This window comes from Mobula hypostoma, chromosome 9, assembly GCF_963921235.1.
Source record: "Mobula hypostoma chromosome 9, sMobHyp1.1, whole genome shotgun sequence".
NCBI lineage: Eukaryota > Metazoa > Chordata > Chondrichthyes > Myliobatiformes > Myliobatidae > Mobula > Mobula hypostoma.
The window spans coordinates 100,340,042-100,363,434 of NC_086105.1; the positions used below are offsets into that span (position 1 = coordinate 100,340,042).

General features: G+C 42.2%; 1 protein-coding gene across 1 annotated transcript in view; it reads right to left on the bottom strand.

Moving 5' to 3' along the window:
* The window catches only part of myo15aa (myosin XVAa), a 215,240-nt gene that overhangs the window by 186,325 nt on the left and 5,522 nt on the right, over positions 1-23,393 (bottom strand). The window contains exons 3-12 of the mRNA XM_063059557.1: positions 23,114-23,223; positions 21,884-21,958; positions 17,870-17,966; positions 14,767-14,870; positions 14,475-14,538; positions 9,348-9,461; positions 8,806-8,967; positions 4,911-5,024; positions 2,254-2,312; positions 399-522 (exon numbers count right to left, since the gene is read on the bottom strand). Of these exons, the coding sequence (XP_062915627.1) occupies positions 399-522; positions 2,254-2,312; positions 4,911-5,024; positions 8,806-8,967; positions 9,348-9,461; positions 14,475-14,538; positions 14,767-14,870; positions 17,870-17,966; positions 21,884-21,958; positions 23,114-23,223 (1,023 nt within the window). The remainder of the gene's footprint in view (positions 1-398; positions 523-2,253; positions 2,313-4,910; positions 5,025-8,805; positions 8,968-9,347; positions 9,462-14,474; positions 14,539-14,766; positions 14,871-17,869; positions 17,967-21,883; positions 21,959-23,113; positions 23,224-23,393) is intronic.

Consider the following 23,393-nt stretch of genomic DNA (forward strand, 5'->3'; position numbering starts at 1 on the left):
TCAATTTTCCGTTTGGCCTGTTTGTGCAGAGTGGGAACCCACACTGTTTGGTGATTGGTGAAGAGTCATATGATGGAAGTCCTGCATCAGCCTCTTTAATGGTGCCCGGCAAAGACTTATTCTGACTCTCCGTCAAACCTTACATCGGTATGCTGCGTAGAAGTGCGGCTGAGGAATCTGACTCCCTCGACACAGGCTGAATATTTACACAGAAGTACCCTAATGCAGGCCATTAGTTCTACAGCTGTCAAAGGCGTTGATGAAGAACATGGCATGTCTATACTGCTGCTTCTTTTAAAATCTGAAATCCCAAAATTACTGAAAAGATATTTTCTTCTATGGACCCACCCAGACTGATTAAGATCTCCATTCTGGCCTCTTTCTGGGTAATGACTTACCTCAAATCCATAAATATCTAAGATGGCTATGGACATGGATTCTGCCTTTGGAGAAACCAATGTGTTTATTCTATCAGTGAGCCAACTGAAGATCAGTGAGTAAAGGATCTTGGCAACAGCATCTCTGCAAGAAAAGAAAACATATCCTTACATACATAAGCCAGGTCATCAACTGGAGAAGATTCTTGTTCACTTAGATTTGCTCTTTGCTATTTTATCTATAGATAATCAGGTCTACAGATACTTCAACATCTCCGGGTGCAGCTTTGCCTCTGATATCCTCGGAGCTTGGCTGAGATGCAGTAATGGATGAAACACAATTCTTGCAGTTAAGTAAAGGGAAGACTAAAGGCATTTCTCTCAGCCTAAGGTCAACATCTATTTCCTCGCCACTGAATCCCAGCCCTTCCTGAACCATTGTCTCAAACTGTACAAGAATTAACCCCACATCCAAGATTCTCTCTTCCTAATTTTGTAATACTGCCAACCCTCATCCTGGATCAATGTAACTATTTTCCTGGCTTGCAGATATGACGAATCTGGTGCCTTCATAATTGGCACCTCATTTTTGCAAACTCTGGTCTATGCCAAAGCTTTACCTCTGTATCCTATTCAGCATCAACCCAGTTTTCACATCAGTCTTGTTCTTGACAACCTACATTAGTTCCTGATTTTCCCAGGGTCAAACGTACAATGTTCAATTATGGCTTTCAATTCTTCCATTATGCTACCCCTCTCTATTTCTGTGACCTTCTTAATGTACCCCCAACTTCCATTCACAAGTAACATCCCTCACAATCTTCAATGCACCCTGCATATTTCCTTCATTCACTGCACTTCATATCACCTCCACCTATATACAGTACTGTACAGAAATCTTGGGCACACTGGGCCAGTTGGTGGTGTAGTGGCATCGGCACTGGATTTCGAGGCGGATGGTCCTGAGTTCGAATCCGGCCGGGTCCCAACTTGGGCAACAGAAGAAAGGCCTGGCAATCTACTTCCACATCTTGCCATGAAAACCCTGTGGACAACTACACCATCCACAGGGTCGCCATGAGTCAACGACAACTTGACAGCACCCAACAACAACAGGGTGCCTAAGATGTGGAGCAGAGCGTGTAAATTTGGCACGAACAAAGGATATTGGGAATGGCGAGGGTGGAGTGCCGCAGGAATGTTGGACTGGTGAAGGAGTGCCAGGGATGAGGTGTTGGACAGAGATAAGAGTCCTGGGATAGGGGTGTGATATGGATGCAGACACACCCAGCCCTGAGACAACAGGCAAGGTCATTTCATTCCAAACACTTCACACCTTCTGCACATTCAATTGGCTCTGAAACACTCTAAGTGCTTTTCCAGTTCCATACATTAAAGCAAAGGTCTGATACTGTTTTAGTATCTTAGAGCAGGGGTTCCCAACCTTTTTTATGCCACGGAACCCTACAATTAACCGATGGGTCTATGAAATCCAGGTTGGGAATCCTTCACTTAAAGACGCGGAGAGAAATACCACATACTAATATTTCTAGTTTACTATGATCAACGGGAGCTATGACTGTATCTTCTATAAATAGTGGTTGCATACCCTTAGGCAAGTTATATCAAGTGTAAAGATGAAATGGATCAATGCCATATTTAATTTTCAGCTACTGCTGCTGCTAATCTTTGCATCATGTCCAGGATCAGGCTTGGATTTGAGTGCCGGTTTTTGGAGACAGAAGCCAACCACCCGATCTCTGAGCCACATGTGACTATGTGTCAAACATCATCAACTCATAAACTATTTAAAAATGTAAATCATTCTCAATATAAATCAATATCAAGCAGAAAATATTAAGGCTTTTGATCTTACCTGGCATCAACTGCACCTTCCACTGTTAGAGGGGTGAAAATCTTTTCTCTCATGGTTTCCTGAGGGAAAGAAACAATAAAAGCTCCTTGGAATTCAATGTCAATGTGTAATAATTTGTTATTAAAAAGACTGTACATTGTATGTGCTATCAGGATGAAAGGGAAATAGAAATGGATCCTCCCTAGGCTGGCTAGTGTTAAGATCAAGCATTTGGGCTCAGTTCCTTGGACTGTTACTTGGAAAGTGGAGAATTGGGTGGAGAAGTTGACTTGTATCTTCTTCGATGGGATCCTGTCACCAAACACATCTTTACACCCCCCCTACCCGACCACCAGTCTCCGCTTTCCACAGGATTCACTCAATTCCCTTGTCCATTCATCCCTCCCCACTGACCTCATTCCTGGCACCCATTTCTACAAGCAGCACAGGTGCTACACCTGCTCATTCAGCGCCCCAAATAGTCCTTCCAGGTAAGCAACACTTCACCAGCGAATCTATCAGGGTTGTTCACTACATCCAGTGTTCCCAGTGCGGCCTCCTCTGCATCGGAGAGACCCGGTGTAGATTGAGGTCTGCTTTGTTGAGCACCTTTGCTCTGTCCACAACAGGCAAGATTTCCCAGTGGCCAACTATTTTAAGTCCATTCCTCACACTCATTCTGTCACATGGTCCATGGCCTCCTCTACCTACCACAATGAGGTCACTCTCAAGTTGGAGGAGCAACATCTCATGTTCTGTCTGTGTGGCCTTCAACCTGATGGCATAAACATCAATTTCTCTAACTTCTGGTAATTACTCCCTCCTCTTCTTCTCTCTTTTTTCATTCCCCTCTTACCCCTTCCCTTCTCTACACTTGCCTATCACCTCCCTTTGGTCCTCCTCCTCCTTCCTTTCCTCCCATGGTCCACTCTCCTCTCCTATCAGATTCCCTTTTCTTCAGGCCTTTAGTCCTTCCACCTATCACCTCCCAGCTTCTTACATCATTCCCCACTGCCCTACCCAACCTGCCTTCCCTCTCACCTGGCTTCTTCACCTATCACCTTCCAGCCTTTACTCCTCTCCCTCCCCCTACCCCCCACCCCGCCTTCTTGCCCTTTCCTTTCTAGTCTTGACGAAGGGTCTCAGCCTGAAACGTTGACTTTTTGTTCCTCTCTATAGCTGCTGCCTGACCGATCGGAGTGACAGTGCAGAGGACAGAACAGAAACCAAAAAAAGTTGCACATTTAAAACCCTGAGGTGAAGCTATGTTATTCAAGGACTTTAGACTGCTGGAGGGCATAGTTGAGAGAGTGGTGCTCCGCTTTTGGCAGCACTTTAGTTTCAGAGAAGAATAGTGAAATGGTCCTGGAACTCTCACAAGGGCAACAGTTTGACAGTGTTGCCCTTGAACAGGGGCAATGAGGAGATGTGGTTCTTCTTCAGGGGCAGTACTGAAAAATATGGCACCGTTAGAAGGTCTGCAGCACGGAAAAGCGAGCTGAGGATGCACAGTAAGGTCAGGAGAGCAATGCTGAGGGAACCAGCGTACTTCCAGCATGCATTGTTGGAAAGGCAGTACTCCAAGAGTCCTGCACTGTTGGAGGGTCCTGAGGTTACTCTGCATAACTGGAGAGGCAGCACAGAGACCACAGTCCTGTCGGGGGAGCCGCACGTCAGGTATATGCAAGTGGTTTCAATGCTCCATCTGAAATTGAGCAATGTAATCAAATACTTATTTTTCCACCAAATAAAGGAACTTTACTATTCAATTATAATATTTGTTACATCAATCAACAGCTGAGTTTCTTATATTACAGCGGAGACTTCACTTCAATGCCTGTGACGGTTTTGCTCATCATTACACCATAAAGGATTCTATTTCTAACAAGTCAGTACTGGAGATTTTACGCAATCTCTGTTTCTCAAAGTGGGATCACAGCATGAAGAAATTGTGATGAATTCTGTTGGATAGTAATGGGAGGCAGAGGATAGATAAGATAGGCTAAAGACAACCACTTTGGATATTGTCCATAACTTGGTTTAATTTACCATATTTTACAATGAAAACACATCAAGATTCCATAGAATTGGGATGAATGGCATGGGCCTGAAAGGAAGTAATGACATTCAGAAACTTAATAGGGTGATTGGAGTTGGAGCAATAATTGATAAGGCAACAAGCATTGAGGGTATGTTGCTGAGGAACAGGGTGAAAAAAAAAGAAAGTAGACCATAAGACCATAACACATAGGAGAACATCATTGTCCCTAAGAGGACAGTTTATCTTTGATGTCTGTTTAAATCCCTGTTGACTGTTTGTAAAAAATCTGGGGCAGTGACTGATCAATATTGAAAGTGTTAAGTCAGACGGAAATTATGACGGATTTGAAGATCTGGGCACTGCTTGTAAATTAGTGATTTGCATTCACACAGTGCTAAACTTGTGCAAATGTTTGATTCTAAAGTTGACTTTTTGCCTCTTGCAGCTGCACTCTGCTGAGTTGAAGATAATCGTGGTACTTTGTCTTTCAAACAGATCATGGTTTGATTTAATATCTTGCATGTTTAGTAAAGTGAACATCAGGTTGCCCAAAAAGCTGCTTAACTGCTTGATCATTCCACAAGGGGGTTGACTCCAGAGAACCTCACTGGGGGCAGAGTCAAAGAGCACGACTTACCGTCACTTTATATGTGATGGACCTTTGCAGACCTTCGGGAGACACTTGTAATAACTCTGCCACCACTCGGATCTCGTGAGCACTGACTACTGACGCCACCTCTTGTGAGTCAGTCTGTAACAGGGCAAAACCAATAGCGGACACATTAAAATACTACAAATGCTGGAATTCCAAAACAAAATAGCAAATGGATACTCAGGATGTCAGGTATCATCTGTGCAAGAAGGAGCAGAGTTCATTTCTGCTTGATGAACTTTCATGAAAGCAAATTAGAGAGCAATTTATTTTGAAATAGAAAGAGAGGGAGGAGGGGAGCAGAAGACATAAGGAAGGTCTATAATGTAGCAGAAATGAGGATAGAGGAAGTAGCAAGTGCAAGATAATGGGATAAGTAAGACCACAAACTGTAAACCTTAGAGAGGTGTAAACAGAGGAAGGTGAACAGTTTTCTGAAATTGCCAGATGAATAAAACAATGAATGCTGGAAATGTGACATGAAATTGTGGGAGTTGCTGATGACTTAAATTTGTTTAACTTCATATTCAAAGTTTCAAAGTACACTTATTATCGAAGTATGTATACAGAATATAACTCTGAGGTTCGTCCTCCTGCAGGCAGCCACGAACAATGAAACACCGTGGAACGCATTCAAGAAAACATCAAACACCCAATGCGCGAATAAAGAAAAAAGTTGCGCAAATAGCAAAAAGCGAGCCAGCATCAAACCAGGAGAAAGAGAGGAAATCACAAACAAGTGAAAATCTGCAGATGCTGGAAATCCAAGCAACACACACAAAATGCTGGGGGAACTCAGCAAGCCGTCAGCATCTATGGAAAGGAGTACAGTCGACATTTCGGGCTGAGAATCTTCATCAGACCCTTTGTCTTTCGAGTCTCTCAAAAGAAGAGGTGGAAGTGATCATCTCCTCTTGGAGCACAGATGTATCGGTGATGTCCGAATCCTGTTCACCAGACCTGGAATATCTCACAATTAAATGTCATCCATTTTACCTGCCACGGGAGATTTCAGCGATCATTTTGGTAGCTGTATACATTCCACCTCAGGCCAAAATAAACAGGCTCTAGATGATCTGAGCGATGTGAACAACAGGCATGAAACAACACACCCGATGCCTTCGGCATCATTTTGGGGGATTTTAACCAGGTCAGTTTGAAACAGTCACTAAATAATTATCATCAACAAATCACTTGTAGTACCAGAGGAAACAACACATTGGACTATTGTTACACTAACATCAAGAATGCCTACCATGCTATTCCACGTCCTCACTTCGGGAAGTCTGATCACCTGGCTGTACTTCTATTCCCTGAGTATAGGCAGAGACTGAAGACTGCAGCACCAGCAGTGAGGACCAAGAAGGTATGGACAAGGGAAGCACAGGAGCGCCTACAGGGCTGCTTTGAATTGGTGGACTGGACTGTATTCAGGAAATCACCTTTGAATCTGGATGAGTATGTTGCAGTTGTTACTGACTTCATTAAAACCTGTGTGGATGAGTGTGTGCCAATGAAAATTTGCTGTACGTTCCCAAACCAAAAGTCATGAATGAACCAGGAGGTTCGTCGTCTGCTGAGGGCCAGATCTGTGGTATTTAAGTCTGGCGACCCAGGTCTGTACAGGAAAACCAGGTATGACTTGCAGAGGAATATTTCAAGAGCAAAGAAACAATTTTCAGTGAGGCTGGAGGTGACATCGGATGCATGTCAACTCTGGCAGGGTTTGCAAGACATTACTTCCTACAAAGTGATACCCAATAGCATGAATGGCAGCGATGTTTCACTACCAGAAGAACTCAACGCCTTTTATGCCCGCTTTGAAAGGGAGAACACAACTACAGCTGTGAAGATCCCTGCTGCACACGGTGACCCTGTGATTTTTGTCTTGGAGGCCGGTGTCAGGCTGTCTTTCAGGAGGGTGAACCCTCGCAGGCCAGCAGGCCCCGATGGAGTATCCGGTAAGGCTCTGAAAACTTGCCCCAACCAACTGGCGGGTGTATTCAAAGACATTTTCAACTTCTCATTGCTCCAGTCAGAATCTCTACCTGCTTCAAAGGGGTAACAATTATATCAGTGCCCAAGAAGAGTAGTGTGGGCTGCCTAAACGACTATTGTCCAGTAGCACCCACATCTACAGAGATGAAGTGCTTTCAGAGATTGGTCATGGTTAGAATCACCCCCTGCCTCAGTAAGGATCTGGATCCACTGCAATTTGCCTATTGCTAGAATAGGTCTATGGCAGACTCGATCTCAATGGCTTTAGATTACCTGGACAATACGAGCACCTACGTCAGGATGCTGTTCATTGACTATAGCTCAGTGTTTAACACCATCATTCTTACAGAACTGATCAAAAAGCTACAGAACCTGAACCTCTGTCCATCCTTCTACAATTGGATCCTTGACTTCCTAACTGGAGGATCACAATCTGTGCAGATTGGTGATAATATCTCTTCCTCGCTGACAATCAACACTGGCGCACCTCAGGGATGTGTGCTTAGCCCACTGCTTTACTCTCTCTACACCCACGACTGTGTGGCTAGGTGTGACTCAAATGCTATCTATAGATTTGCTGATGATACAACCATAGTTGGTGGAATCTCAGATGGCGCCGAAAGGGCGTACAGGAGTGAGATATGCCAACTAGTGGAGTGGTGTCGCACTCAACATCAGTAAGACCAAAGAACTGACTGTGGTCTTCAGAAAGGGTAAGATGAGGGAACACCAAACAATCCTCACAGAGGGATCAGAAGTGGAGAGAGTGAGCAGATTCAAATTCCTGGGTATCAAGATTTCTGAGGGTCTGATCCCAACTTATTGACACAGCTATAAGGAAGGCAAGACAGTGGCAATATTTCATTTGGAGTTTGAGGAGATTTTGTTTGTCACCTAAAACACTGGAAAACATCTACAGATGTACTGTGGAGAGCATGCTGACAGGCTGCATCACCGTCTTTTGTGTGTGTGTGTGTGTGTGTGGGGGGGGCGGGGGGAGCTGGCTAGCGCACAGGATTGAAAGAAGCTACAGAAAGTTGTAAAATTAGTCAGCTCCATCATGGGCACTAGCTTCTGTAGAATCCAAGACATCTTCAAGGAGCGGTGCCTCAGAAAGGTGGTGTCCATTGTTAAGAACCCCCATCACCCGGGACACCAGGGCATGCCCTCTTCTCATCGTTACTGTCAGGGAGGAGGTACAGAAGCCTGAAGGCACACACTCAACGATTCAGGAGCAGGTTCTTCCTCTCTGTCATACGATTTGTAAATGGACATTGAACCCATGAACACTACCTCATTTTTTTCTGTTTTTGCACTATTTTTATTTAAATACTTACTGTAATTCATTTACTTCTACATTATCATGTATTACATTGAACTGCTGCTGCTAAGTTAACAAATTTCATGACATATGCCAGTGATATTAAACCTGATTCTGATTCATACTTCCCTAATGAGATTAAATCCTTACAAGGATACATCATTCTATTTATAAAGCTTTTAACACTTTCAATTAGATTGCGGTTTATAATTTAATTCTGCAAAATCAACAATTTTGCCTACCACCTATTAAAATCCCTCAATTAGATCGTAGTCTTTTTCTGTATTAAAGAGATCAATTATTCTGTAAATATAGCTGTAATATCCTTAATTTGGCTCTAGCCTGTATTTCACCCTTAGAATATCAGGTGCCAAAGAAACAAGAGCAGCCAGTGGCAGAGATCAAACATCACATTCTGCATTGATACACCATCTTCACAGTATTAACTTGCACACACAAAGCACGGTTCTGACAAGTTCTCCACAAATGCAGCTTGACCCCAGTGCGTTTCGATCACTTTTCTTTCATTTCGGTATAGATGTTAATGTTTAAAAAGCAAACCTCATATTTCTCAAAGTAGACGTTCCCCAGGTGAAGAACGGAAGAGAGAATGCGGAAGATGCTGTTCTGTTCATCTGGACTAAAGCCAAGCACTTCCATCGAGCTGAGCAACCTGAGGAAGTCCTCCCCGTCATCCTTCCCCCAAATTTCACAGTTTCCACCCTGAAAATACAAATACCGTCTGAATTTTTAAAAATATAGATTGCAGTCTGAATAACATGCATCCACTCTCTGGCCTACGTATTTCACTGATTCTGATATGAAATGTTTGTATTCACTGGACTGAGAAATGCCTATGGATTCTGACTGTAATGGAGACCAGCACATGAAATCTAATCAAAGCCAAGATATACTTATTAGTCTGCAACTTCGGTAGTTACCTAGCAATTTCACCGGTATTATAGATGCGCCTTAAGCAATCTGTTGTGGTTCGAGCACCCCTGCAGACAACATAATCCTTATCAGATAGTTGTCTTTACACCAGGAGTCACACTTATTCATTGAGCAATGAATACTGGTATCTGAACCTTTAAAAACCGTACCTGATTCAGGTAGTAATATGTCTCAGCCTCCTGCAGGTAGAACTTTTGCTTCTGCTGACTCGAGAGTCCTGCCAGCATCTCATAGAAAATATGGTAATTTCTTTCATTTTTGGCCTAAATATTAAAAAAAGAAATAATTCTGTTATGTTCATTTTTTGTTTCTTATGTTGGGATAAAATTCCTCATCATTCCCATAGAACCATCAACTCCCATGTGCCCTGGCAAATTTGAATTTATTAGTGGATTTAATTTCCATAAAACATAGGAATAGGATTCGGCCATTTGGCCCATTGAGTCTGTATCGCCATTTCATCATGGCTGATCCCTTTTCTCCCCCTCCTCGGCCCTCTCTCCATGACCTTTGATGCCGTGTCCAGTCAAGAACTTATCAATCTCCACCTTGAATACACTCAACAACCTGGCCTCTACAGCTGCCTGTGGTAACAAATTCTACAAATTTGCCACCCTCTGGCTAAAGAAATTTCCCCACATCTCTGTTTTAAACCTATAAATGTCCTCTTTATAGGTTGTGTTTGCTGATCCTTGCTGCTTTATACAATGGGTGAAGTATTGAGCTGGATCGACAAATCACCATTCAGTCATTTCAGCAGTATGGTCTAACCTTCATCACTATCTTGTGATTCACCCTCCATAACTGCACACAGCAGACTCCTTCATTGGCCATTCCCTTGTGCAACTTTATCAACCTCTGGTTAGGCCACATCTGGACCATTGCATACAGATCTGGTCTCCCCGCTGCAGGAAGGATGTTGAAGCTTTGGAGAAGGTGCAGGAAAGGTTCATCAGGTTGCTGCCTGGTTTGGAGGGCATGTGCTATCATGAGAGGCTGGGCAAATTTGATTTGTTTCCTCTGGAGCACCGGAGGCTGAGGGGAGATCTGATAGAGGTTTACAAGATTATGAGAGGCGTAGACAGAGTGGACAGAGAGTATTTATTTCCCAGGGTTGAAATGTCTAACACCAGAGGGCATGTATTGAGGGTGAGAGGGGGTAGGCTCATGGGAGATGGGAGGGACAAGTGTTTTACTCAGAGAGTGGTGGATGCCTGGAGTGCGCCTCCTGGTATGGTGGTAGAGGCAAATACATTGGAGGCTTTTAAGAGATGTTTGAATAGGCACCTGGATGTAATGAAGATGGAAGGATAGGGACATGGAGTAGGTAGCAAGGATTAGTGTTTGGGTGGTTTTTGATTTGCTTGTTAGCTGGTTGAGTACAACATTGTGGGCCGAATGGCCTGCTCCTTGTGCTGCTCTATGTTCCATGTGCGCTGTCCTCAGTCTTTATAAACAACAAGGATGTCATCCTTAAAGGCATACTCCTCAAAAGTATGCCAATGGTTATGAATAATATTAGGGTGAGGAAGTGAAGCTTAAAGTTCTGATGAAGCCTTTGGATGTACATTTTCATTTGCTTGTGAGCGTACAAAATATAATTATTCCTGGTGCTTTTTATAGTTTTATTTGGTCTGTTGGGCATGTAAACATTGTTGAACACCATTTATCAGATATAATTTTTCCCTTATATAAAACTGCCCTGTTGTTATTTCTGTGCAAATCTGATTTTAAATTCTGCCAAAACACAGTGCTGGTGGCTTGTTGTCTACTGTGACTATTACTGAGATATTTTGCAATCTGTTCCTCAATCATGGTCCTCACTCTGAATAGCATTTGCAGAAGCAGGTGGAGGCCAAGTGCATTTATTAAACTAAGCTCATGATTTCAAAGAGTAGAAAGGTAGGATAATATAAAATAGTGCTCCCAATGCGGCCTCCACTACCCGTTGTAAATTGGGGGACTGCTTCATCAAGTACCTCTGCTCCATCCTCCAAAAGTGGAACTTCCAGTGGCTAAACGTTTTAATTCCCATTCCCATTCTGGTATGTTGGTCCATGGATTCCTCTTGTGCCAAGATGAGGCCACCCTCAGGGTGAAGGAGCTACACCTTGTATTCTGTCTGGGTAGCTTCCAATCTGATGGCATGAATATCGATTTCTCCTTCTAGTAAAAAGTTTTTCCCTCCCCCTCCCCCTCCCCCTCCCCTCTTCTTCTATTCCCACTCTGGCTGTTTACCTCTCCTTGCCTGCCCATCACTTCACCCTGGGTCCCCTCCTCCTTCCCTTTCTCCTGTGGTTCACTCTCCTCTCCTATCAGAGTCCTTTTTCTCCAGCCCCTTCCCTGTCGCACCTACCTGGCCTCACCTAACATCTTCCAGCTAGCCTCCTTCCCCTGCTCCCACCTTTTTATTCTGGCATCTTCCCTCTTCCATCTCAGTCCTGAAGAAGTGTCTCAGCCTGTAACGTCGACTGTTTATTCATTTCCATAGACGCTGCCTGGCCTGTTGAGTTCCTCTAGCACTTTGTGTGTGTTGCTTTGGGTTTCCAGCATCTGCAGACTCTCTTGTGTCTAAGATAATAAATTATTTTCTGTCTACTTGTATTATGCAGTGTTCTCAAGGTTCCACGACTGGCCGCTATTCGACATGCCTGAGAATCTCGATCATGTTCGGAAGCCTAAGATCTCGGGGCTCTGGAGACAGGCGGATTGAGGGTCGGTATCACGGCAGGAGACTCATGTGTTGTTGGAGAGGCTGGAAAATCTTTCGCTGTGGGCCTGAAGACCTGAGGTCTTTGCGATTTTCGGACGCAGAGCTTAAAAAAAGCGGGTACGGACTTTTAACATCATAAACCAGCAGGCTGTTGTCATGTCTCCCGCTCGCAGTGAAAATGGGGACACCTTCCCCTCCCTTGCCAGGAAAAGAGAGAAGCTGTGGGTTGTCGAATTTCAGGTGAAATGCGAAGCCTTTGGGGTAACTTTGGTCTGTTTCTTTGCTACTGCTTAGCACACGCTTGGGCTCGGTGACGATACTGATGCGCATTTACTTTTGCTGGTGGGACAAGGGGAGATTGTTGCTCACTGCTGATTACGCGCGGGAGGGGGGAGCTGGGAGGACTTTGGGGTTCTTATGTTCAGCTGTCATTCATTCTTTGGGGCACTTCTCTGTTTTTGTGGATGTTTGTGAAGAAAAAGCATTTCAGGATTCATATTGTATTCATTTCTCTGACATTAAATTTGACCTTTGAAACGTTAGAGAGTACCTATCTGTCTGGTGAACTTTCAATGTACTGCCTCCGTTGCACACAAATAGTTCCTTCTGTAGACATCAAGCCTATACACAATATTCCATCTGTGGTCTTGTATCAGAGATAATGAATTCATTAATTCATGAATGAATAATGAATGCTCAGAAAAACCTTCTGTCATTTCACACCTATTTTGCTATACTTCAGTCTCAAAAATTTCTACTAAAACCACTTTTGTTTTAGCACTGAAATATTCCCCTAATCATTTGTATTACCCTGATGTTTAAGTATGAATTACTTCCTGAGGGACAGATCATTTGTCTGTAAGCCTGTTGGCCATGAAAGGCAAACTTTTCAATTTACAGATGAAAAGTCCAAGGATCAGGAACTGAGGAGAGGTAACTTTAACCATTCAATCAGGATGATCAATTATTGTGGCAAGTGCAGCAGGTAATTGAGAAAGCAAATTGCCTTTGTTGGCAAGAGATTGGAATTTAGAAACAAGGACATTTTGATATATTTGAACAGGGTTTTGGTGAGACTACACCTAGCGTACCAAACACAAAATTGATCCACTTGTTTAAGCAAGGGTTAAATAGCACTGGAGTCAGTCCCGAGGAGATTCTCCAGGTGAATTCCTAGGATAGAGAATTGCCCTAACAATAGAAGCGATATGAAAGTTCATTTTCTTTGAAGTTTAGAAAAAGTATGACTTTACATGCAAGATCCTAAGGGGCCATGATGTAGGACATTAAGATGTTTTCACCGGTGAGGCAACAGAGTTTCAAGATAAAGGGGCAATCATTTAAAACTGAGGTGCGTAGAAATTTCTTCTCACAAAGGATAGAGAATTGCTGGAATTCTCTATCCTTGAGACGTGTGAATGCTAGATCATGGAATTGAGGGCTATGGAGATCTGGCCTTAGGAGAGGAGTTAAGCCCTGGGTCAGAGAAGCCATGATTATACTGAATGGTGAAATGGGATTGAGGGGACAGGTGGCCATCTTCTGCTCCTATTTTCTTGTGTTCTAGGGTGAACTCAATGATCCTGTGAAGGATTGAGAGCATTGACATTTGACACATCAAAAGGTTGGTGGATTAGTGGAAGTGCATGCCATTGCAGAACCAGGGCAAGAGTGGTTCATGATGGCAAATACTACCATACTTGCCAGTGGCAAATCAAATGGTCTAGCTCAATTATTTGAAATAGCACAGGCAACTAACTGAAAATACAAAATCTGACCAAGGGTGTTAAAGGTAGCAAGCAAATGAATGCCTTCTGATGGGTCATAGAATGACACGTCCAATAATCTAGACATAATATGTGAGAAAGATTGGAGTAGAAAACAACACAAAGTTGACATGACTCTGAGTGGAAACCCAAATAGGTCATTTTCAGGAATGAGTTATCTCTGTTTCCACTTTCAACCAGGCAAATAGTTTAATGTAAATATTGGAAATTATTTTTACGTGTCTTCCTAAGAAACAGCAATGTAATTGGCTCAATTATGTCTTGTGCTCACTTTTTTCCCATCCCAATACATACTTCTACTTTAACCTCATCTCTTTAGCCCCATTTATTTAACTACACCCCATTTTCATGTCCCCAACCACAGGTCTTAACATCTGCCTGCTTTATATACTGCTGCTTTTAAGTATACTTGATCTCCCCCACTCTCTTTACTCCCAACCCCTTTAATGGACACTGAAAACACTCTCCTGTGCAGTTTAAACCATGGTACCTTTACACTCCTCCCACATGTGGCACTTACCTAGCATATCTTTTGACTATAGTTTTGGTTTCTACAGCATCTGGATAAATTTGGTTTCTGCAGGATCTTGGTACACAGATAACTATGGTATATCATCAAGCAAGTTAGCCTGCTTGACCTGGGCTGTGTTGAGCAGAATCAAAGAGTCACAGAGAAAGATACAACATAGAAACAGACTCTTTAACCCGTCAAATCCACACCAATGACCAACCACCCATCTGCATTAATACATTGACATTAAAGGTAGTGAACGTACCTGAAACACAATCCTTGACTTTTCAAGAAGATACTGTGAGGTTATGGCACCACATATCACCCCGCTGTAAAGAGATATTGTTATTAGGGCTGAGATAAAATAGCCAATAAGCTTCCAACACTCTTAGCACAGGGCACTGTGGGAGCAGAGGGGGAGATGGTGAGAGAAGGATGTTCCATTGATAAGTGAGAGGGTGAGTGGGGGCAAAAAACTGGGAGAGTAGGCAGGAAAGAGTATATTGATGAGTGAATGGTTATTTAGATAACAAGAACAAATGAATGATAGTACTTACTCCTGCAAAAAAATTTCAATGTATTTCCCAAACCTACTGGAATTATCATTTCGTACAGTTTTGGCATTCCCAAATGACTCCAGAAGAGGTGTGGCTTCAAGAATCTATTCAGAGATAGGGGAACATAATCAGACCACTGAAATTAATACAATATATCATCTCAAGGCTCACTCCCACTGACTCACTGCCTCTGCATCTTATAAATGTTTAAACCCTGACTTTTCCAGACCTGATGAAAGCTCATCTCTCTGAAACAAAATTTGGTTTAACTCTCACAAGTGCACATGGCTAGTTGAATATTTCTAACATACTATGATTACATTTCAGCTGAATTGATCTATTGTAAAATATTGTTTTACCAAGACAAAACCCAGCATTATCCCTTTAAGCAAATTTATAGTCTCTCACTGCACCATTCTAACTTTGAGATTTGTGACTAATTATCTCAAACCCGACCCAAGAATGATTATCACACGACTGTATCTGTTAATGACACAAATGAAATGAGAGAGTTTCATTGAAGCAGATGGGTGAAGTAAATCTCTCAGGACTTTATTTTCTGCACTTTCATTTAAATGCTCAAGATAGCACAAAATATTCAAACTTCAATTAACTTTCAACAGTGGAGATACAGAAACCTCCAAGAGGACCACAACCTTGGCCTGAAACGTCGACTGCACCTCTTCCCAGAGATGCTGCCTGGCCTGCTGCGTTCACCAGCAACTTTGATATGTGTTGCTTGAATTTCCAGCATCCGCAGAATTCCTGTTGTTTGCACAACCTTTTTGTTGGGTTTGGAGGCCCAGAGAGCTATGTTGGCTGGAGTCAGGGCCTTGTGCTTTGGGTCTTGGTAGACACAGGTCAAAGGGCAGAGGCCAGACTTAGAGTGGTCCGCTGGTCCTCCAGGTTCGGGGGTCCAGCTCAGGGCTAACAACCCTGACTGGTCAAAACCAATTGTTATGGAAACAGCAATGAAGAACCTTTCTAAATCTGTGTGCGACTGTATGGACAGACAGAAATGGAGCACCTTCATTGCTGCCCTAAACGTCAGAGGCGTAATGAGCTGTATGTAAGATACAGAAAGGACTATCCTCCTGCATGAAGTTCCCAAATATGGGAAACACACAGCAGGTGAGGAGCTGACCTTTGATCAATCTTATTTTATTTCATCTTTTTTTTCCAGGGGTACAGCACGGAACAGGTCCCCACTGAACGAGCAACTCACCCATTTAACCCGAACCTAATCACCGGACAATTTACAATGGGCAATTAACCTACTAATTGCTTCATCTTTGGACTGTGGGAGAAAATCAGAGTGCATTGGTATCATGTGGGAACTCAAAAAAAAATTAAAAGTTGGTTAATTGTAACTGAAGGTTATAACTCCTTTCCCAATTGGCTAAACAATTACATTTGACCGGACAATTAACCATGACAATCGATTAAATTCCTGTGGAAGGTACCATCTTGCTCTGAATTTCTATTTAAAACAACTTTTCTTTGTGAATATTGACAGGGCTCATGCAATTATTTCAAGTTTCCAAGGTTTCTCAAACATCTTTCAAAGATGATGTTGCAATCTTAATTGTGTTGGAAGTAATTGCTTGAGTTTGAAAGTGCTGCAGGTCACTCTGGCTTTTATGAAAGGTACACACAACAATCAATACTGTACCTCAATCTTCACAAAAACCATGGAGCAGTAATGAGAAAAAGAGGCAAAAGATATAAATAATACTAACAATAGGATACAAAGCACAAACAATTTAATCAAAGACATTCAAAACAAAAAAAAAACATTACTTTTGTCTTTACCATGACTCTGTTGAGGCCTAACTTGAGATTCCATATCCAGCTTTGGTTTCAGGCATGTTGGGTGAAATTGGAGCTTTTGAAGACTTGGAAGGGACAGAAAAATTTTCCCTGCTTAACGTTCTAAAATCTGGCCTGGAGTTTTATCAGGTTTTTAAATCTCTCTCTGGAGAGGTTCAGAGAAGAAGGGAAGTGTACATATTGTGATATACAAGGTGTCAGAACTGTGCTGGAGAAACTGGAAGAACTAAAGATCATTACCACTCTGTCACCATTTGAAGAACATAATGCCATTCCCACCTGGATACATTTGGATTAGCTGTAGTTGCATGTCAATACATAAACAAACAAATAAACAAATAAAATGAAAGCAGAAGCTTTGCATTTTCGGTTTTCCTTGATGTTTACTCAAATTGTTTACCATTTTAGTCTCATGTGTGACAGGGACCTTTCTCTCCAAAAGTAAATGGATGTTGAGGCCAGCTGAAATTAATAGAATTTTGTTGAGTAGGGATATGAAACAGATATGGATAAATGATGGTGTAGATGGTGAATTGGACTTTAGGGTTGGGAGGCTGAATCACCTTCTACTGTTCTTGGCATTTGATCAGTGATAAACCCCATCAGCTACATTTTTTGGAGGAACAATTGATAAAATGCAACATCAGAAATCATGTTGCATGACAAGGTACTAGGTTCAATTGTGAATTCCTGATTTCAACCAGAACAAAGGACTGTATGTAAAAGGCATTAGTCCTTGAAATTAAATGGAGTTGATTTTGCCCATATTCTTGTTTGTAAAGGCAGATAGTAAATTCAGAATCCTTCTTCACTCTGAGGGCAGATAGGGCTGAGATACGCAAACATCAATGAGAACTCATTGTTGTGAAGATCAGTCACTGCCTCTGGACCTTCAGCAGAGGGTATAACACTTGTTAACTTGAACCCTGCGAATATCCTTAACCCTGAGAACAAGTGACTTCCATAGCAAATACATTGGTGGCCAGAGCTTTGAGTGTGGCATCATCACAGACATTATCCTGCTAAAGTGCTTGATGCATGATAGAAAATGTTAGAAACATTAAAATTTAATTATAGCTAAATTTGCACCTGAAGAGTGCCAATATGAGAAGCTGACTAAGAAGTTTAACTGTGTTAACCTATTTGAGAAGGTGGCTATGAAGTTTAACTGTGTTAATCCATTTGAGAAGGTGACTATGAAGTCTAACAGTATAACTCTACTGGAAATTATTTTACCTGTCAATATATTTTATCGAAAGTTGCAGCAAATTACCTGATGGGTCACACTATCTTTGTGACTGTGGTGCACAGCAGCAAGATAGCGGAGTACCAGTTTGGTGGCTTCAGTCTTGCCTGACCCGCTTTCACCACTTGAAAGACAGAAAGGCAGATAGTAAATTCAGAATCGTTGTCATCTCTGGGGGCAGATTGGGTGTTACAGTTGCAGTTGCTGTGCTAACCTGCACACCCAGTGACAGACTAAAAGACAGAAACCAAACACACTGAGACTGATTACTAAGGGCTAATGTTACTGCATACTGTAATTACCCGAGGGGTGGGATATTTCTTTTCTAATGTCTGGGAAAGTTGCATAAATGATCTAGAGATTTTAAAAAGTGGTAAAGGAATTTCTGAGTGTTGTTACAGGGCAGAGATAGAATTTCCAGAAGTTTTATTATGTTTCCTAATCTGAAAACCTTGCCTAAAAATGACACCTTTTGTGGTCTAATCCTTCCTTCCCAATTGGAAGGCAAACTGCTACTTGTTCCACGTTGGACTATTCTGTACAGTCAAACTGCTTTTTCTTAACCCTCTGACAATACTTTTCTAAAACGACAATGTTCAAAGAAAATGAAAGTCATAGAATCTGCAGCACAGAAACAAGGTAGTGGATATAAATTCAGAATTTTGGTAATAAATATCTTTTTTGCTCTCTGAGCAGAGCTTCTCTTTCCTTTTTAATGATAGTGGCCAGAATCATTAACAATACTCCAAAGATTCACTACTAGTTCCACTTGATATCTACCTAAAAGCATGCAGCAAAACTATAGACCACAAATTCTAGACTAAAGCTATAGACAGGTGAGTCAGAGGTACAGAAGTGACTGGAGAAGATTCTTAGGGATAGAATTAATGAACAACTGGGAAACCATAGCCTAGTTAGTGACTGTCAGCATGACCGTGAGGTAATAGCCCCAGCCAGGTGACTGACCTTTTGGTGGGACAACAGTCAGGTAACCAAGATCACAACTCCTTAAGTTTTAAATGTGAACATTGTGGGACAGTATCAAATTGGGGCAGGGCAAATTACCTATGTATTTTGCAGGAACTAGGGAGATTTACATTGGAACAGTTGTTTTTGGGCAAGTCTATGTACGACATATGGAGGATACCAGAGTACCAGACAGTCATGCTCCAGTAAGAAGGAAGGACAAGGATGGCAAGGTAAGGGAACCTTAGATATTGAGAGAGGTGGAGCATTTAGTTATGAAGAAGAGGGAAGCATACCTAAGGTTCAGGAAGCTAAAATCAAACAGAATTCTTGAGGATTACAAAGAAGCCAGAAAAGAACTCAAGAAGGGAATTAGGAGAGCCAGGAGGGGCCAAGAAAAGTCCTTGGCAAGTAGGACAATTTGCAAGGCATTTTGTACATAAATCAAGAGCAAGAGGATGCACAGAGAGTAGGTGGGACCACACAAGGATAAAGGGGAGAACATGTGCTTGGCGTCAAGAACATGATTTAACAGGAAGAACCTGAGGAGTCTGATGATCACTTGGGTTTTGGTCTCTTTGACTAAGTACCATGAAGCATTTGTTACAAATAAAGATAGAAAATAAAGTGGAATTTACAGGAGAGGGTTCTTAGCGATGGGATTTATGAGCATTCTGGAAACTATGGCCTAATTAGTGACAGTCAGTATGACTGTGCTAGGCAAGTCGCATCCTGTTATCTTGATTGGGTTTTTCAAGGAGGTGATGAAGATGATTGATGAGGGTAGAGGTGTAAATGTGGTCTACATGGATTGGTTGAAAAGGTAACTCATGGGAGGCTCATCCAGAAGATTAAGATGCACAGGATTCATAGTGAATTGGCCATTTTGGATTCAGAATTGGCTTGCCTATAGAAGACAAAGAGTGCAGTGGTCAATGGGACTTATTCTGGCTAGAGGTCTGTGACTTGTGGTATTCCACAGGGATCTGTACTGGGCCATCTACTATTTGTGATATTTCTAAATGGTGAAAGTGTAGATGGGGTGGGTTTACAGATGATATGAAGGTCTGTGGTGCTATGGGCAGCATAGATAACTGGCAAAAGATACAATGGGACATACAGCAAATGCATATTGTGGATACATGGAACAGGAGTTCAGCCTGGCCAAATGTGTAAAGTTGGACTTTTTTAAAAGAGATAGCACACTATTAATGGCAAGACCCTTGGTAGTGTTGATGAGAGAGTGATCTTGAGGTCCTTGGGATCTCTGAAAGTAGTTACACAGGTTGATGGTATGGTGGAGAAGCCAAATAGCATGTTTGTTTTTATTAGTTGAGGAAAAGAAGCCAAATAGCATGTTTGCTTTTATTAGTTGAGGAACTAAGTTCAAGAGTTGGGAAGTTATGGGCAGCTTTATAAAACCCTAGTTAGGTCACTTCTGAAGTACTAATTTCAATTCTGGTTGCCCTAGTATACGATGGATGTCAAGGCTTTGGAGATAGGTTTACAAGAACGTTGCATGGATTAGAGGGCATGTACTATAAAGAGAGGTTGGATGAACATGGGTTGTTTTCTCTGGAGCAGAGGATGTTGAGGGGAGAGCTGACAGAACTTTTTAAGATTATTCCAAATTGAGTAGATAGTCAGCATATTTTCCCCAAGGTTGAAATGTCCAATACCAAACGCCACGTATTTAAGGTGAGAGGGAGTAAGTCCAAAGGAGATGTGTAAGACAATTGTTTTTTTGCACACAGAGTGATAAGTGCCTGGACTGGTAGTGGAGGCAAATACATTGGAGGTCTTCAAGATGCTCCAAGACAGGTACATGGATGTGCAGGAAATGGAAGGACATAGACATTGTGCAGGCAGAAGGGATTAGTTTAGCTGGGCTTTTGATTACTAATTTAATAAGTTTGGCACAATATCATGAGCCAAAGGACCTGTTCCTGCACTGTATTGTTCTCTAGTCTGTGCTCAATGTAAAAACATGCTTAGATGCTGGAAATGTGAAATGCATACAGCACCTGTGAGAAAAGAGAGCACATTAGGGTTTCAAGACTTAGATTCAAAGTTGCAGAGCAATGGAGAGAGCAAAGAGAAGGTCTGAGATATGGAGGAGACTAAATGGCACAGATAGTGGTTCTGCCAGCTGACAGAGGGGGCAGAAAGCTTGATAATTCCCAATGATCCGTCTGGAAGAGCTGTAACAGGGAGATGAATGAGAATAGAGGATGGAAAGAAAAAGAATTAGGAATGGAACTTGAAATATAAATCTGCAGAAACAAAGCCATAGTAGTGTAGCAGTTAGCGCGATGCTATTTCAGCTTGAGGTGTCAGAATTCAGAGTTCAATCCTGGCACCCCCTGTAGGGAGTCCCTGTGGATTTTCCCCGAGGTCCCCTGGTTTCCTCCCACACTCCAAAGCTGTGCCAGGTAGGTTAATTGGTCATTGTAGATTGTACCATGATTAGGATAGGATTAAATCGGGTTTACTGGGTGGTGCGGTTCGAAGGGCTGGAGGGCTCTAGTCTTCTCTGTAATCGCAAAACAAAATAAAGCTTTGCAGATGCTGAAAATGATGATTTAATCTGAGTATGTTGGAAACATGGGGTTTGGACAGGGAAGAAGGTGTAAGGTAAAGGGTTAAAGAAGCAATTTAATTGAGCATATGGTCTCCATCTGCTCCAGTTACTTGTGTTAATTTTAAGATCTTCTTATGTTTTGTTCCCCTATTCCATCCTACATAGTTGAGACCCTTCATTGTGTACATTGTTGCTGTGACACCTTATACTCTTGAAGAGGTATCGACTTACATCTAAGCAGCTGAATATTATTGCTCAATGGGCATATGAGATGCTTGAGGTGCATTGTTTGCCAGTGAGTAAAGTAGGCTATTCTGAGTAAATATTTTGTTTCTGTCATTCTAGATTGATGTGATAGAACCAACTACAAAATATATGAAGTGTGTGGGGGGGGGGGAGGAGTCCATTGTTACTTTGTGAATGATCCCCATTTTCCCCATTTTGCGACCCTTCAAATAAAGTCAGACATTGATGGTCAAAGAGAAACGATTTACCTGATAATAATACATTGATTGTGTTTGGCATCAACCATTTTTGAGTAGGCTGCATTAGCAATGGCAAAGAGGTGGCTGCAAGAAAAAGAGTGGATGCTCTAATAGTATACACACACAAACATTTATTATGTCCTGATGCCGCTAGCCACACGTTTTCAGCCGGAGGTCTGGCATGACCAGAGTCAAAACATATCAATTGTATTCTGAAGTTGCACACATTGCTGTTTTCCATTTCTTCTTTCCTTTCCTGCTATATGAAAAGTTCAGGTGTTGATAGCAATTCAGGAAGCTTTATGCTTAATTATGCCAGTAGTCTAGTTGACCATGGAGATAACTCCAGGTAAATAGTATGCTGGAGTCAACATACAGAGTTGTCTGTATTGACCACTGAATAAAAATCAGCGAGCGAGGGAGGGAGGGAGGGAGCCCAAATAGCTCCATCCTTCCTTAGCCTGGTGACACTCTGCACCGGAACTGCTTCCCACAATGTGTTCACCCATTATCCCCACTCAGCAGCCACTTTATTAGGTACACCTGTACACCTGCTCATTAAGCAATGCAATACAGACATGGTCAAGAGTTTCAGTTGTCGTTCAGACCAAACACCAGAATGGGGAAGAAATGTGATCTCAGTGACATTGACCATGGAAAGATTATGGTGCTAGAAGGGTGTCATAGAGTCATAGAAAATTACAGCATGGAAACTGGCCCTTTGGCCCATCTAGCCTAGGATGAACCATTTAAACTGCCTACTCCCGTTGACCTGTGGCGGGACCATATTCCACCATACCCCTACCATCCATGTTGCAATCCAAACTTCTCTTAAACGTTGAAATCAAATTGGTTTGATTAGTTTGGAAATGGCTGATCTCCTGGGGTTTTCATGCAGTACAGTCTTTAGAGGTTGCAGGCAAGGGTGTGAAAAACAAAAAAACATCCAGTGAGCTGCAGTTTGGTGGGTGAAAATACCTTGTCAATGAGAGAGGTCAGAGGAGAATGGCCGGACTGGTTCAAGCTGACAGGAAGGTGTCAGTACACTCAGATAACCATGTGTCACAACAGTGGTGTGCAGAAGAGCATCTCTGAATTCACAACGCGTTGAACGTTGAAGTGGATGGGCTACAGCAGCAGAAGACCGCACTGGTTCCACTCCTGGTACCTAATAAAGAGGCTGCTGAATGGATATGATAAAACTAGAAGGTACACCACTCCTTATAGCTGGACACTTACGGTGGGTTATCCATAAATGACTTCCCTTTATATTTCAGCACGGTGTCAGTCCCATATATGTTGTACATTCTATATGGATTCACAGATAAAAGGATGCTGCCAATGTATGTCTGCAAGAAAGAAACAAATTTGTTTATAAGTTTGTCATGAAGGTCACTCTGACTTACTAGTTATAAACACAAAGAAGCAGCTATATTCACTGCTACTCAGATATCTAATTATCCGGAGCAGAATCAGATTCTGCACATCTATTCTGATAATAGTGATCTCACCATCGTTT